At 35.2% G+C, this 13,248-nt stretch overlaps 1 protein-coding gene across 1 annotated transcript in view; it reads left to right on the plus strand.

Annotated features, from left to right (window-relative positions):
• The window catches only part of clstn2a (calsyntenin 2a), a 254,565-nt gene extending 244,047 nt beyond the window's left edge, over positions 1-10,518 (plus strand). The window contains exons 12-17 of the mRNA XM_051092502.1: positions 969-1,177; positions 1,692-1,859; positions 4,229-4,374; positions 5,268-5,391; positions 8,304-8,491; positions 8,592-10,518. Coding sequence (XP_050948459.1) covers positions 969-1,177; positions 1,692-1,859; positions 4,229-4,374; positions 5,268-5,391; positions 8,304-8,491; positions 8,592-8,795 — 1,039 coding nt within the window. The 3' untranslated portion in view covers positions 8,796-10,518. The remainder of the gene's footprint in view (positions 1-968; positions 1,178-1,691; positions 1,860-4,228; positions 4,375-5,267; positions 5,392-8,303; positions 8,492-8,591) is intronic.
• The last annotated feature ends 2,730 nt before the right edge of the window (positions 10,519-13,248 follow it).

Consider the following 13,248-nt stretch of genomic DNA (forward strand, 5'->3'; position numbering starts at 1 on the left):
CACTCTAAATGAACTTGTATGCAGTAATAACATTGTTTATAATAATAAAATTGTTTTATTAATTAAAATTAATTTTTTTTTAATTTTCTATTGATTATCCTAAATGGTTGAAAAATATTATCCTCATTAAAAGGTTAAAGTATTTCCTAATTTGTTTTTATTATTATTTTGTATTATTATCAGTGTTGAAAACATTCTGCTGCTTAATATTTTGTGTAAACTTTGATGTGTCAAGATTCTTTGATTAACAGAAAGTTAAAGAGAACGGCTTTATATAAATATATTATAAACATTATATTGTCTTCACTGTCACTTCTGATCAATTTAATGCATCTAATGCACTATTAATTTCATGTAAAAAAAATAAATAAATAAATAATAATAATAATAATAAAATAATAATAATATTAAATCTCACTGACCCCAAACTTTTGTTAGGTAGTTTATACAATAAATCTTGTGATTACTCTAAATGACCGATATGCATTTTTTTATTTCATTTACTTTAATTTGAATTATTTTAATTTTAATTCTTTTATGTGTTGCTTAAATGTTGGTTTGTATTAGCCTTGTAAAAAGGTTAAAGTATTCACTGAGAATTTCCTAATTTGTTTGTTTGTTTTATCATTATTTTCTGTCTTTAATTTGTGTGTACACTATAAAGTTTAGACACATCTGGATGAATTTTGGTTTCTGATGATGAAAATCATGGGTAGGCATGTCCATTTCCTCATAAATATAGGTAAACCGCCCAAAAAGCATTGATGGTGTACAATTTGCCTAAAAGCAATTTACACAATGGTGTAGACAGGACAGAAACAGACGTTTTGAACACAACGTATCCCATCAGAGCTGAAACTCTGTTTTAAAATAGTTATTTTCATGTCGCTCTGTGTCTGAGGTCTACACCTCCAGTGTTACTCTGAATAAGTCTCTTGTCTCCCTCCTCTCCATTTTGCAACTTGTAGGTGTTTCGGTGAAGATACGTGCATCTCCATTCCAGACATCAAAGCGATGGTGATGGTGCTGCCACCCAGTGAACCTCGGATCACCATTGCTGGAGTGGAGCGGCTGGTTTGGCCCGCAGCTCAGCTCCGAGCCCCTATTGGGGTGGCCCTGTTCAAGGACATACACATCATTAGTACCGTCACCAAGACCGACGCCACCCTCAGCATAGGTGATAGATGACTCACTTTCACAGCTCATATATTACCATAATCTCACTCCTTTGCATTCATCTATTTCAGAGGTGCCACAGTTGCACATTTTGCCTGTATTGTAATCGTATAGTTATAGAATAGTCGTATCGTATCGTAATAGTATTGAATCGTATTCAGAATAGTTACTGAATTTTCTTCCCATGTATTCCTCTCGGTGTGTGTGTGTGTGTGTGTGTTTTTTGTTTTTTTTAATAATGGTTTAGTCTATTATTATCAAGATTATAAATGCCTTCTGCTGGCTATTACACTGACCTTAAGTCAATTGTTTTTTATTAGTGTCCTTTTTCATTTAAAGTTCAACAAAAGTGTCCGGCTTCTTTTATCGAATGCAGAGCCAGGGGTAGTGAAACAATAAATCATCGAAATTAAATTCATACACAATCAATGGTTGTTTGTGGATATAGCAGGAGGTCGTATATTTGCCACTGCGTGCCTGTGTAACTGTGTGTGTGTGTGTGTGTGTTTGTGTAGCCCGGAGGCCTGGTGTGCTGGAGTTGATGCATAACCTGGATTATTGTGATGTGCTGGTGATCGGAGAGGAGCTGGACCCGGAGCGAGAGAGTCTGGAGATCCACCACAACTCTCTCTTGGGCAAACATCTGGATGCCACCAACTCTACCTCTGGCATCTCCATCTACGGTATGGTCGACCACATCTTGATCTACTGTAAAGACATCTGCTGCAAGGATGTTTCGCATAATCTCTTTTTCACTCTTTTTTACAGTGACTCTTTCATTTATTGCTTATCCACAGTTAAAGGGATAGTTCACCCAAAAATGAAAATTCTGTCATTAAGGCTTTCCATTTTCCCATTGCTTCATATTTAAATGTTGATCTTTAATGTATCTGAAGATGTTCAACATCTGTAACATGACGTTGATTGTATTACAGGACCTTGTGTTCAAATATTTACCCCAAAATGACAAAGCTGTCATTATTTATACATATGTTGAAGCATGTGACAGCGAATGGGGACCATGCTCTAACATGACAAAAAAGCAGCATAAATTATCTCTAAGTTTTTTGAAGCCCGACCATAGATTTGTGTGAGGAGCAGACTGATGTTTAAACCATTATTCATTGGGAATCTTTTCATCTGCTGTCTGTATCCATTTGTACAGTGACTTTGTTAGTGACATTTACAAATTATGTAACTTACATTTCTATCTTTTTTTTGTAATTATGCGAAGCTTTAGAAGATTTGTAATACATTACTGTTCGAAACGTTGGGGGCAGTAAGATTTATACTCATTTATACTCACCAAGGCTGTATTTATTTATTCAAAAATAGTGTGAAAACAATAATATTGTGAAATATTATTACACTATTAAATAACTCATAGATTTTAATACATTTTAGTGTAATAAATCAAGTGTACTTTATTCCTATGATGGCAAAGCTGAATTTTTAGCAATCGTTAGTATAGTCTTCAATGTCACATGATCCTACCGAAATCATTTTAATATGCTGATTTGGTACAGGAAAATTATTATTATTATCAGTGCTGAAAACAGTTCTGCTACTTAATATTTTTGTTGGAACTGTGATACTTTTATTCAGGATTCTTTGATCAACTGAAAGTTAATTTTGTGTTTTTATATACACTACCAGTCAAAAGTTTTTGAACTGTAAGATTTTTAATACTTAAGGAAGACTCTTCTGCTCACCAAGCCTGCATTTATTCGATACAAACTACAGCAAAAACAGTAAAATTCTAAAATATTTTTTTGCTATTTAAAATAACTGTTTTCTACTTAAATATATTTTAAAATGTAACTTATTCCTGTCATTTCAAAGCTGAATTTTTAGCATAATTCTAATATTCTGATTTGCTGCTCAAAAAGCATTTATTATTATTATTGTGTTGAGAACAGTGTGAATAGAATTTTTTGGGTTTTTTGATGAATAGAAAGTTCAGAACTACAACATTTATCTGAAATAGAAATCTTTTGTAACATTATAAATGTCTTTATCATCACTTTTGATCAATTTAAAGCATCCTTGCCAAATTAAAGAATTAATTTCTATAATTAATAATAATGATAATAAAACAATCATACTGACTCCATGTTTTTGAATGGTATAATGTTACAAAAGCTTTTTATTTCAGGTAAATGCTGATCTTTATATCTTTATATTCATCATGAAAAAATGTACTCAGCTGTTTTAAATATTGATAATAGTAATAAAGTAATAATAAATAATAAGTAGTAATAGTAGTAAAAAGTAGTAATAAATATTAATAATAAATATTGATAATAGTAATAGTAATAAAAATTCTTGAACAGCAAATCGGCATATTAGAATGATTTCTGAAGGATCATGTGACACTGAAGACTGGAGTGATGATGCTGAAAATGTAGCTTTGATCACAGGAATAAATTACATTTTAAATATATTCAAATAAAAAGCAGTTATTTTAAATAGTAAAAATATTTCACAATATTACTGCTTGTGCTGTATTTTAGATCAAATAAACTGTTTATTTTGTTTATTATTATTATTCTTTTTTTTTAAATTAACTTTCTTAACTTTCTTACTGACCCCAAGGTTTTAAACAGTAGTGTATACAATATGGGTGTTTGTTGTTGTTGTTTACCAATTTTGACAACCCAAATAATAATCCCTAATAAATTAATTAGCACATCCTTTCCTAGCTGCTATCAGTGTTAAAGCAAGGTTGTGCACCCTTTGGATATTTGGTAGGTCAAATTCAAACCTTTTAAGCATTTCAAAAAAGTTTTGATCTTAAAAGTCACTTTTGATTGTGCTCAAGACTTTAACCCAGATTCTGCTCAGACTCTTAAACAGATCCCTGTCTCTATCAATCATACTGTACATTTGGCTTTTTGCAAGCAAATTCAGATCACTGTGATATTTCATAAAGTGGTTTGACAGTTATTAGAGACGGACTAAGACCTCCTACTTGTTCAGTGTCTCCCAGGCCTCTGTAGCTCTTTTGTCTGAATAGACCGAGTTCCCGACACTGGTCTTTCTTTGGTCTCAGGTGTGGACTCTATGGCGCATTATGAACAGGCCATCAGGCAGGTGAGGTACCGTAACTGGAAGCCCGGCGGTCTGTCTGAGAGAAGGTTCCGGCTCAGTTGCTCTGAACTGAATGGACGATACACAAGCAATGAGTTCAACTTGGAGGTCAGAGACTGCCTTCACACTGGGCATGGCTTCTTATTCTTTTTATCATCCATTCACTTTATCCTCTCTTTCAATTGCTGCTCTTCTTTCAGCTTTTTGCACTTTTGGACTCTTAGTACTTAAAAGTTATCTGTGCACTCTTCTCGCAGAGCCAGACTCTTGACTTTTGACTCTTTATTTCTGATTAAGAGCTTTCTAAAAAGACCTGTCTGATTGACATGTAAAGTGACCAATCGCAGTTTTTGGTTTTTTGAATCTTATAGAAGTGGATAAATCTGAAAAATTCATAATTCATGACAGGCAGTAATAAAATGGTAGCCTATTTAAATAATGGCTCATCAGTCTTTCTGAATGATTGTACAGACTACACCAAGTAATTTAGGGGAAACTGGGACATCTGCATCAGTGGGGACACTTGAGACAAGACCCGCTACCATGACTCTTCAAAAATAAAGTGCAGTGTACAATATCCTAGAATTCACAGATTTAAAATTTGTGCAAATGTGTAGACCTTAATATGTAAGTAGGACTTTTTATGATTGTACTTTTTTAAATACAGTATTGAGTTGATAGCATCAATATATTTTTCCCCATTTTTTCCCACTGTATTTTGACCCATACAATGTATTTTTGGCTATTGCTACAAATATACCCGTGCTGCTTGGGATGGGATCTATCTATCTATCTATCTATTTATCTATCTATTTTATTTTATTATATATATATATATATATATATATATATATATATATATATATTTTCTTTTTTTTAGGATGTAACAAAGCTTTGCTGAAATTTCTTGACCTGACCATACTGTTACAGATTCAAAACCTTTTGATTTTCATTCCCCCTATTGTCTCTCTAAACTATTTTCTATTTGTCCCGCCTCTCAGATTGGAATATTGCACAGCTCAGAGGCCATGGAGCATGTCAATCATATGGCTGTCCAATCCCAGTACATGAGACCTGTGCATCATCCACTGGTAGTTCATACTGTCAACTCGGATCACATCTCAGGTAAAATCAGCCATGATGCCTCTTAATCATGTTCATCCAATCCTGGTCATACAGTCATTTTACCCTGCATAATACTATTATGTTGAAAATGAAAATGAGTTAATTTATCTTTTGAATAATGTGTAGTTCCTTTATTAAACCATCTAATTAAATTGTAGGTAGAGGACAGTACATGTGTTACAAAAACTATTCATGGGAGAATTCAACTTATAAAAAAGCAAATATGCACACACATGTACATACAAAACCATGCGCACTGGCCTGAGCGGACAACAGGCTCTTGAGACTGTATTGTTGGTTTGAAGGAGCTTGGGAAATGACACTTACTCTTCCAGCTCACGCACACACCAGGGACACCAGCAATCTCCCCAAGGGCGCACAAAGCACAGCTGACTGCAGCGAGATGGAGCATTCTGCTCTCTGGACTGAAGAAAGAAAGAGGGAAAGAGATGACAGGATGCGAGACATGCTGCTTTAGGAGAGACATGGAAAAACAGCAGGTGGCACTGTGACCTCATGCTCCCAATCCTGCTCTTGCTGACTGCAAGGTCTCAGTAAACGACACTGTTCTTAAAGTGAACTGTGCGAAACTGTCTTCCGCTGTCAGCACGGCTAAATAAGCTTCACCTCAGCCACCTAGAACAGACCTCCCTTAGAAAAACACTAAACGGCAGTAATCCGGGATTGTATTGATTTTTTTATGGCTGAGTGAGTCATAACAATACTATGAATATACATAATTGTGGGATAGAGAGACTAGAGCAATAAGCGGCTCAAGGTCATGCATTCCAGCTATTTTACTACAGTTAAGAGCAAAGCAGGGTGACTAAAACACCCGTAAATCTCTCTATCTCCTTCTGTTTCTCTCTATATATACACTACTGTGCAAAAAGGTTTTTTTTAAGAAATGTACACTTTTATTCAGCAAGGACACATTAAAATGATCAGAAGTGACAGTAAAGGTACAGTATTTATAATGTTTAAAAAAAAAAAAAAAAAAAAAAGTGGCAAAGCAGCATAGTAGAATGATTTCCAGTGTTGCCAAGTCTGTGTTTTTTTTCTGCAGAATTGGGCTACTTTAACACTGTTGCCGCGGGTAGTTTTTCTTGTCCGTGGGTTGAAGCGACCTCAATAACATCATATTTAGCCCCTGGAATGCTAATTTTACCAGGGGAACCCCACCAAAAGACGTGTATTTTACCCCCCAGAATGCCATTTTTAAAGGAGGACCCCCCTCAAACAGAATTGGGCTACTTTTGGGCTAGTTTCGAGTAGCAAAAGGGCGGGATTTGTTGTGAAAACCTGGCAACCCTGATGATTTCTAAAGGATTATGTGACACTGAAGACTGGAGTAATGGCTGCTGAAAGTTCAGCTTCGCCATCACAGTAATAAATTGGATTTTAAAATATATTTAAAATAATATTATATTAAATTATGTTCTAGGGCTGCCCTTGACTAAAGATTTTTCTGGTCGACTAGTAGTCATTCATTTTAAGCATTAGTCACACGTTTTTTAATAAACTATATAAATCATAATATTAAACCTTTAATTGCCAACATAGCCTAATAAGCGCTCAAAAGCACACACACAAAAAAAACCTTGCCGCAGCACACCGGCAGAAATAATGATTATGAATGTGTCAGGGAAAAACAGTAAGGAGGCTGCATTAACGTTTTAATGATTGATAAATTAGTGCTTGCTTTGTTTTTTCGTCTTAAGAGTCGAAGATGGCGACACTGACTCGTCATCTCTGCAGTAATGGATTCATGGATTCAATTCTGTTTCATATAGATTACATAATTTGTTTTCTATTTGAATTGGTTCATTTAAAATCAGACATTTCACTCTCTGTTGATATATTTTTCATGTCTGTGAGGCAAGTATATACAGAGTTTCGGAGTTTCGCGCTCAAGTTCACAGAGACTGAGATGGCTGAAAGCGCATCCCGTTTGCTTTGTTTTACAAAAGCGCAACGTTTTGTTGTCATTCTGAGTGCAGAAGTCTTTACAGATTCGAAAGATGTATTACTTTTATCTGTATGACCAAAAATGACAGAGTATTTTAAGAGCAAGTGGCCGCACCGGCGCTTCCATCTATCATTCAGTTGAATAGCGCACATTTTTCTAGGCTAACAGATTAAGCTGCCATGTAAACTTGCTACTACATACATCTTTTAGATGAAAAACCATATTTGAGGTTGTTGACTGGTAGGTGAGCGTTTGAATGTCCTGCCCAATGTACTATATTACCACGTAAGCCAGCCGTTAATGATCTGTCCATCACGGACTGCATGACTTTGCCACTTCCTTCTGTTTTTTTTTTCTTCCTGCGTCTAAGCGACTAAATAAATTTTGGTCGACCAAGCCTCTTCTCGTCGACTATTAGAGGCAGCCCTATTATGTTCCATAACAATTTTAATGGTTTGTAGCAACTAATAATATAAAATGAACAGCTTTGAGCATGTTTGATCAAATCTGTATTATTCAATATTCTTTGTACAGTAACAGTTTGGTAGAACAAGATAAAATATATACACTGTAAAAAATAAAAAAAAAACAATATGTTGAGTTAGCTTAAAATAATTTTACCCTGCTGCCTTAAAATTTTAAGTTCAGTCAACTAAAATAAGTTTAGTCAACTTGAAATGATAAGTTGTACTAAGTAACTTAGATATTTGTGTTTGCTAAACTTAACAGATGGGTAAGTAACCCAGCTGCCTTAAAATTTTAAGTTGATTCAACTTAAATATCTAAGTTGTCACTTAGTATAATTTAACATTTCAAGTTGAATAAACTTTTTTTGAGTTGACTGAACTTAATATTTCAAGGCAGCCAGGTTACAAATTATTTTAAGTTGACTCAACAAATTGTTTTTTACAGCCTATGTATGTCTTCACCAATGTGTCATTAGGTACTCCTCCTGCTGCGACCGTTGTAATCGTAATGTGCATCGCCGCCCTGGTGGTCATTGTGGTCTTGGGGATCTACCGCATCCACACCACCCACCAGGATGGTTCAAAAGAGGATGAAGAGGGAAGAAAAGATCCAGAGATGGACTGGGACAACTCCAATCTTAACATCACTGTTAATCCAATGGAGGTCAGTATGTGCTTTATTGGTTAAGACAGTTGTTGGGGAGACTATACTTTGAAGCTTTGAAGAAATGGTCTAAATGGTATCGTTCTGTTGTTGGTTGTAGAGCATTGATGGGACTCAAATTGCTGAGGAGGTGAGAGAGGAGGAGCCAGAAGAGGAGGAGGACGAAGACGAAGAGGATGATGAACTGGCAGGAGATCTCTCTAGTGCTGAATCTGAGGACAGTGATGAAGAGGAAGAGACTAACATCCAGAAGGGAAAAGTGAAAGGAAAGCTGGAGTGGGACCCGTCTACGTTACCCTATTAAAAAACACACAAACACAGTTCCTCACACACATGCCTACACCTTCACACAAGCAAGCTTCACATGCAGACATAGACTTGTGCACACACACGTACACATGTATACATAAAACACTCGCATTTAATGCCCTCTCACACTTACAGAAGCCAGAATTTATTGCCTGAAAAGCTGTCACACATCAACCTGATTTTGACTCTTTCCAACACCCACAAAAAGCATCCTGTAACGCCATCTGCTGGTCAATATTGGGAGTTGCACCCCTCAATCCAAACGCTGCAAAGCCTGTATGTACTTTAGTAGTATAAGCTGCACTGCAGTGTCTCAGTAGATCCACGAAAAGGAAAGATAAATTGACACAATGGAATAAATTGTGACTCAACATCTCTGGGATGTTTTTTTTTTTTTTTTTTTTTTTTTACGTTTACTGTTTTTTAATATTTTTCATGTTGATTAATCAGATTATAGTCTAACGTCATGATGCTTTCTCCCTTTCGGAAATACTAAACTGTAATATTTGACAGTGTGGCTTTGCCTTCACCATTTGTTGTCTTCAGAGTAACACTAATATTGCATTGATGTGCAATAGTAAATACCCAAAAGTTGTTTTTTGCAATGAAAGTATATAATAATGATATTTTCTTCATTTTAAATCTAGCAAATATGTTTATTTTAGATCCTCAGAGAGATTTTGATTGAGACGTTTCTCTTTCAGCAAAAGTTATATAGTAATGAGATAACATTTAAAAACAAAACAAACAAAAAAAATATTTCAAAACTTTTTTTTTTGGGTTCTCAGTGGTAAGATAGGAGGAAGCGTGTCTGTACATTTTTATATGCCTGTCTTCTGTAAATAGAGAACTGTAGAGTAGTTGAATGGTGACTCAGATTCCTCACGTCCTCCTGCATCCCTCACACAGCCTGTTTGTGTCCACACTTGCTTGCTGAAGAGGAAGTTTCCTCCTTCTCCTCTCTCTGTCCGTGTTGATCTCTCTTTTATCGTTCATGGTGTCCTCACCTCAACCGCGGATGGGTTCTCCCTCACTTCACTTCAAATAGATTTGTCAAATAGAGTCTCTGTAGACAAAGGCACTTTTAAACTATTAAAGGAAAGAAAATAGAAGAAAATTGTTCAGTGGTTTTAGCCTGGAGCTATTTTGGTATATTGTGAAGGTCTTTACTAACCTCCCCACAGTGTACAGTTCAATTAAATCTTTCAGGAAAAGAAATGAAATAGAAAACTACAAACAAAAGCAAAATCTTGTGACATCTGAGGCTTTTGACGCTGTTTTGTTTTCCTATAGAAGAGAGGTTTAAGTGAAGCCAGAGCAACTGTAGATGATACTTATGTTTTTATTTTCCCCCTTGACATGTGCATTTATGAATATGTGCATTGGGTTTCATGTAATGTCTGTTCCAGTGGTTAGGATTTCTCATGCCATCAGCCAAAACGTGCTTGTGATGTCAGCTTTGTGAGACATCCCGTTCCCCTTCGTCCACCTTCCACACCTGTCATTCCTATATTTCGCTAGTCCTTTTTACCATGTGTGTTATAGAACAGGAACAAAAAAAAGAAACTTTTAAAAAGATCACCCTGTAAAATCATGTAAGACTATTCTTTTGTATATGTTTCTTTCCTTTTGTTTTGTAAAGGGTTTTTGTTTAACTTCTTTGATGGTCACTGCAGCACTTTCTGTACATTGACCAATAAAGACTTTCCTTAGAATGAGTGAAAGTGTCTCTTTCCCATTCAAATGCTGATATAGTGTCCTTTTAACTATAGGTTGAAGTGTTTGTATGTTATTTGTTCACAGGTGAAGAAAGAAATCCTTAAAAGAAGAGGTGCTATGTCCAGTCATGACTTTTGTAACGTTTGTTGATTTTTGTTCTCGAAATCTCTCTGCACAAACCTTTTTCTACATACAAATTACTCAACCAGAAAGCATGACAACCGAGAATCTCATGTCTGTGTTTTTTTTTTAATTAAGGAAACATGGAGAAAAACAAATGTCAAACTTGTGTTTCTGTATTTTAATATAAAATTTTTAAAGAAAAAAAATAGCATGAAATATGAATGAAAAAAAGGTTTTATTTTACTCTTAAGTGCATCAGGATTTGAAAAGTAATTTAAACACTTGCAGTTGAGATTTGATGAAGATATTGAACTTCATTCATTTCATAAAACCTTCAAAGAGAAAAAAGTAAATGGCCAGAGGTGTGGTCATTTTCATTATCAAAGACCCATGTATTTTGCAGAGGCCCATGTAGACATGATCTCCTTTCTCTAGCGTCAAAGAGATTGAATTAGATGCTGTTTCATAGTAGGCACCTTGAGGATGATTGAAAACAGTTATCATCCGTTTTCCATTTTTAAAAAGTATTAGACCCATAGCTTTAGATGTATGGTTATGTAGCTTTAGATGTATGGTTATGTCCAGAAAAAGTGAAGTAATTAACAGGTGCTGCGAAGATGCCTGTAACATACACAACAGCATTTTTATGCTCTAATAATTTGTTTATTTTGACAAAAAGTATAGTTTTCAGAGTGTGATGTAAAACACTAATACAGGTCCAATATAATAACACAGCCTACCAGTGGTTGGGTTGTAAGCTTGTCCTTCATTCACAAAGACATGTTTGTAAACCAGAATTATGTTAGTGTTGAAAGGTCCGAAGTTACCTACATGTCCAAGTGTGGCAGCAAATGCCACTTTATTTTCTGTGTGAATCAGAGATCATATTTTGTTAAAAAGGTAATCATGTGCACTACTGTAAAATATTACAATTATCTACACATCTTACTATATTTCAACCCTTTTCATTGGTTATATAGTAGTTTATAAAGTCTGTGTAAAGACAGACTGCTGGTTAGTAAATGATAAACTGAATTATAAGCACATGTTCTGAAATGACTTGGCACTCATCTGCCATACTTATGATCAACAGGGGAGCAGTGTAATGGTGGCAACAAAAAACACAAACAGAGGTGTAACTAATGTTTTTTGTCCATCTATATGAATTTTTATGCACTATTTATGTTTTAATTCTCTGAAATGAGAACATGCAGGAAGTTACCTTTTTTCGTGAGTTGTTTCAGCTGCTCCTCAGTGGCCTTCAGTCTTTTCTTCAGAGAACTCACAGTGGATCTCAGCTCTGCCAGCTCAGAGTTGATTCCTGTGAGAAAGTGTTGCTGAAACTCCTGAAAGAGCACCTTTTTATACATTCAAACACTCAGTCCCCTCAGCCTGCACTTCGTTCTCTTGCTGCGGGACCTCAGACATACAGGCAGAGCTGAACAGAAGCAGCAGCAGCGGATGCAGAATAGTGCTGGACCTAAGGTTTTGTAGTCATACCACTTGAAAACTTTCCTACACTTTTCCTACGCCAGCTACTTCCTTTAGCAATTACCAGAAGATACAAGCACTGCACTGCAACTGTTAGTTAAGAAATTAATATTACTGGGCTGTGGGCTTCGTCTATACAACTTACAGAAAATATATACAATATACTGTATGCCTTTTACTAAACAAAAAGAGATGACAAGAAATCGATGTAGTTACTGGGTAAAACTTGATGCACATGCAGTAAAATAACCAAATAACAAAATGATTTACAGCAGTACAAACAAGTGGAGGTTAAGATTTAAAGTTTAAGGTTTGCAGAAACTCACCAGAAGTCAAGAGAGCACCTCTTTTGTCCACATTCAAATGTTCAGTGCTATCAGTCTGCACTTCCTTCTCTTCCTTCTGGACCTCAGGCATACAAGCACAGCTGAACCAAAAAAGCAGCAGCAGATACAGAATGTTACAGGGCTTTTTTATCTGTTGCCATCACATAACCTGACCAGTTGTGCACTAAATGAGCGTGCAAACTACTGTGCACTATCAATCTGTCAGTTTGTCAAAGGCATCAGGCTAAGACACCTACCTAAATCATGTAACAAGACCGGAGAAATTAAGTTTTGTCATTATAGGAATCAATTATATTTTAAAATATATTAAAGAAGGAAAGAGTATTTTAAATTGTAATAACATTTCAAAATACTGCTATTTTTAATAATTTTTTGATTCAATCCAATAAATACAGCCTTAGTGAGCACAAATATATATATATATATATATATATTTTTTTTTTTTACGCTTGATTATTCCAGCCATTTGACCGGTATTGTATCATGTTTGCTAACGTGCTCAGATAATTGTAGTTTGTTTAGCCAAAATGTTTTAGTGTCATATAAACAAAAATCAACAAGCAATACTACGTAAGAGAACATACCAGTGGTTGGATTTTCTTTGCACAAACATCTTTGCAATCCAGTGCAGTATCAGTAAAGGGTCCAATGTTTCTTGTGTTAAAATCTGTATTAGATGTCTGAGTAGTGAAAATGTTACAAGAAAAATGGAAAGCATTCTGATACAGTTTAACTACATGAAAAATGTTACACACATGAAGAAAAATA

The sequence above is a fragment of the Labeo rohita genome, chromosome 2 (assembly GCF_022985175.1).
Source record: "Labeo rohita strain BAU-BD-2019 chromosome 2, IGBB_LRoh.1.0, whole genome shotgun sequence".
In the NCBI taxonomy this organism is placed as follows: domain Eukaryota; kingdom Metazoa; phylum Chordata; class Actinopteri; order Cypriniformes; family Cyprinidae; genus Labeo; species Labeo rohita.